At 60.7% G+C, this 2,992-nt stretch overlaps 1 protein-coding gene across 1 annotated transcript in view; it reads left to right on the top strand.

Moving 5' to 3' along the window:
- The first annotated feature begins 1,913 nt into the window (after positions 1-1,913).
- The window catches only part of PKD1 (polycystin 1, transient receptor potential channel interacting), a 32,614-nt gene continuing 31,535 nt past the window's right edge, over positions 1,914-2,992 (top strand). Inside the window, 1 exon segment of the mRNA XM_007939662.1 lies at positions 1,914-1,960. Coding sequence (XP_007937853.1) covers positions 1,914-1,960 — 47 coding nt within the window.

Below are 2,992 nucleotides of genomic sequence, written 5' to 3'. Positions count from 1 at the left end.
GGGGCTCTTTAATTATGGGATCCCTGTGTCAGTGTTGGGATGGGCTTGGGCCGTGCGGCTGGGTGTAGGGGACCAAGAGTGTGCTTTTCCTGAGCTCCTGGCGCTTCTGAAGGACGCGGTGGGAGGAGAGCGGGTCCTCAGGGCAGCCGGGCCCCTGGGTGGCCCCGCTGGCCACTGGAGTGTTTGCTGTCCACTGTCTCTGTGGAGATAGCTGTCCGGCCACTGCCCCACCCCAGTGCTCCACGCTGAGGTTGGGGTTGACCCTTTGGCACTTGGTGTCCCTGCTGGGCCTGACGGGGGGCAGGGCGGGGAGAAGGCTGTTCCCTAGCACTGAGCACAGAGCTGGCCCTAGATGAGCCACCGGGGAGATCAGCCCCGGCAAGTCTGCACGTGGGGGGAAGCTCAGGCTGGGGGCCTTGCCTGTGTCCCCTGCCCGTGTCCTCTAGGGCCCTGAGCCTGGATTTTGGAGGAGGGGTTCCTGACTTCCTGCTAGGGACACTTCATGGCAGGAGGTTATGTCCCCAGATTGCCTCAGGGAGGTTTCCAGAGGGCTGGGGTGAGGAACCCCTGAGAAACTGGTGCCCTTGGGTGCAGGGGGTAGGGTCCCCCAGGCCACCATGTGTACTCTGCTGGGTGCCTGCCACCCTGCAGACCTACGCAGTGGTACTCCTGGGCCTTCCAAGTGGGGTGGGTGCATGTTTCAGGCCCCTGGAACCCTTTTGGGTGACCCCTATAGCCTTGTGGGGGGCTCATTCCCGGATGTCTCCTGGGCTAGCCTGATAAGGAGCTCTGGTGGTGCACTGGTTAAAGCATTCAGCTGCTAACCAAAAGGCTGACAGTTTGAACCCACCAGCTGCTCCACAGGACACAGATGAGGCAGTCTGCTTCTGTGAAGATGACAGCCTCGGAAACCCCACGGGGCAGTCTACCCTGTCCTACAGGGTCACTATGCGTCGGAATTGACTCGGTGGCAGTGGGTTTTATTTTGTTGTTTGGTTTGAGGTACCACAGGACAGTGGGATCCAGACCCCACAGGAGGCTTGCGATTGGCTGGTGGGATGCCCAGGCTACCAGCCTTTGCTTGCCAGGCCAGGACTCCAAGGCCATGGCCACAAGCTTTTCTGGGGTTCAGGGGTGTTGCTGGAAGGTGACAGTTTAAAAAAAAAAAAGACACTGCTGTCTCCCAGCTTTTAAACTTTACTGTGAAGAACTGAGCACACGTAAGAGTGGGCAGAAGAGGTGCTGAGCCCCACGGACCCACTGCTCGGCCCACCCTCCAGGGCACAGCCACCTGTGCCTGTCGTGTCCACGGTATCTGCAGCACCAGGCTCACGTCTCTGACCACGGACATGTCCCTAATGGATGACATGTGTGGTGCGTTCAGATTTCCAGTGGCCTCGTTTTTTATTGTTTTCGTTTTTGTCACCAGTTCCTGACATGAAGATCCCGTGTGTGATGGGGTAAGATTGCCCCGTGGGGCTGCTGGGCCGCCGTCGTCACCGTGGGACATCGCCAACCTGTGTGCTTCCCCGGGGCCGCAGGGTGGCCTCGAACCGCCAGCCTTTTGGCTGCCAGACGAGTGCAGACTGCGCCACCCAGAAACCTCTGCCTCATTTTCAAAAAAGGCCAGTTTGCTTTAGGGCCCAAGCGAGGTCCACGTGATGCAGCTGTCCGTCCTCCGGGGCTCTGGTGACATCTGGCCTCCCTCCCTGCTTTCTCCTCATGCAGTTTGCGTCTGGATTTTCTATCGCGTCTGGGGGCTGTCGTCTCCTTGGTGCCCCGGGAGATGCCCCTCATCTGTATGTCCTGTAACGTGGTCGCTGGGTCCAGAGCTGTGCCATGGACGAGCAGCCAGCTCAGTGGCCATGTGTCAGCGTGGCTGCCACACTGGGTGGTGCAGACTCCTTCGGAGAATGTTCCGGGCTGTGCCGCCCTTGCTGCAGCTGTCGGTCAGCTTCAGGTGGGACTGTTTTGGACGGCCACGTCTTGGCCGGTGGCCAGGGCTGGCTGGGGCCTCGTGCTGTTCAGTAGCCGGGAGTCAGTAGCTTCTTGGCTCACTGATTTAAAATATTGGGGCCTTAGGGGGTTCTGTTAAGGAGCTCGAGTGGTGTGAGTCACACACTCAGCTGCTAACCCAGAGGCTGGCGGTTCGAACCCAGATGACGGCCTTGGGAACCGTATGGGGCAGAACCCTGTCACGTGGGCGCTGTGGGTGGGAACCAAGTCAACAGCAAACAGCGGCAGGGTCTGTGTTGGCCTGGAACCCCCAGGGCTTGGTCCTTTCCCGCCTGTGCCCCCGAATGAAGCTCGTGGGGGAAGCCGGGGAGCAGCCCCTCTGCACCGTCTGTGCGGGGACAGGTCTGAGGGAAGGTGGTCGCGGGGTGGACACCTGGGCTTGGCGTGGGCACAGCATGTTAGACTGCAGCCACCCTGTGCCTTGCTGCCCTGGGGCGCAGTGGAGGAGCCCAGAGCCCTGGCCCTGAGCCTCGCAGCACGTCCCGTGCCAGGTGTTGGCGAGGCCCCAGCCAGTCGTGGGAGTGGCCCATGTCATAGCAGCACAACTATGGGTCCTCTGAGGACGCAGACACAGGTGATGGGGAAGGGGCGCTTTGCAGGGGCTGGACGGCAGGGACCCGGCGCAGACAGCATTGAAGCGGACGCTCAGAACCTGTCTGCGAGTCTCCCAGCATTCTAGACGGGCTTGTAGCGACCCCACGTGGCAGGATACAGCCGTCTCCTAGGGAGCCCGAGTTTGTCATCCGCACAAAGCACAGCGCACGGGGTGGGTTCCAACTGTCATCCTTTAGGCGAGCAGCCAAGTGCTTAACTGTCGCACCACCAGGGCTCCTTCAGAGCGTCCATCCTCACCAAAAACCAGACCCAGTGCCGCAGAGTGGATTCCGACCCACAGCGCCCCTAGAGGACAGGGTGGAACTGCCCACAGGGTCTCCCAGACTGTCAGTCTTCACAGAAGCAAAGCCCAAACCACACC

Source organism: Orycteropus afer, unplaced genomic scaffold (assembly GCF_000298275.1).
Source record: "Orycteropus afer afer isolate SDZICR_OR568_19922 unplaced genomic scaffold, OryAfe1.0 scaffold00061, whole genome shotgun sequence".
Lineage (NCBI taxonomy): Eukaryota > Metazoa > Chordata > Mammalia > Tubulidentata > Orycteropodidae > Orycteropus > Orycteropus afer.
Note: the sequence above shows the minus strand (reverse complement) of the source record. Positions and strands in the feature narration are given on the sequence as shown.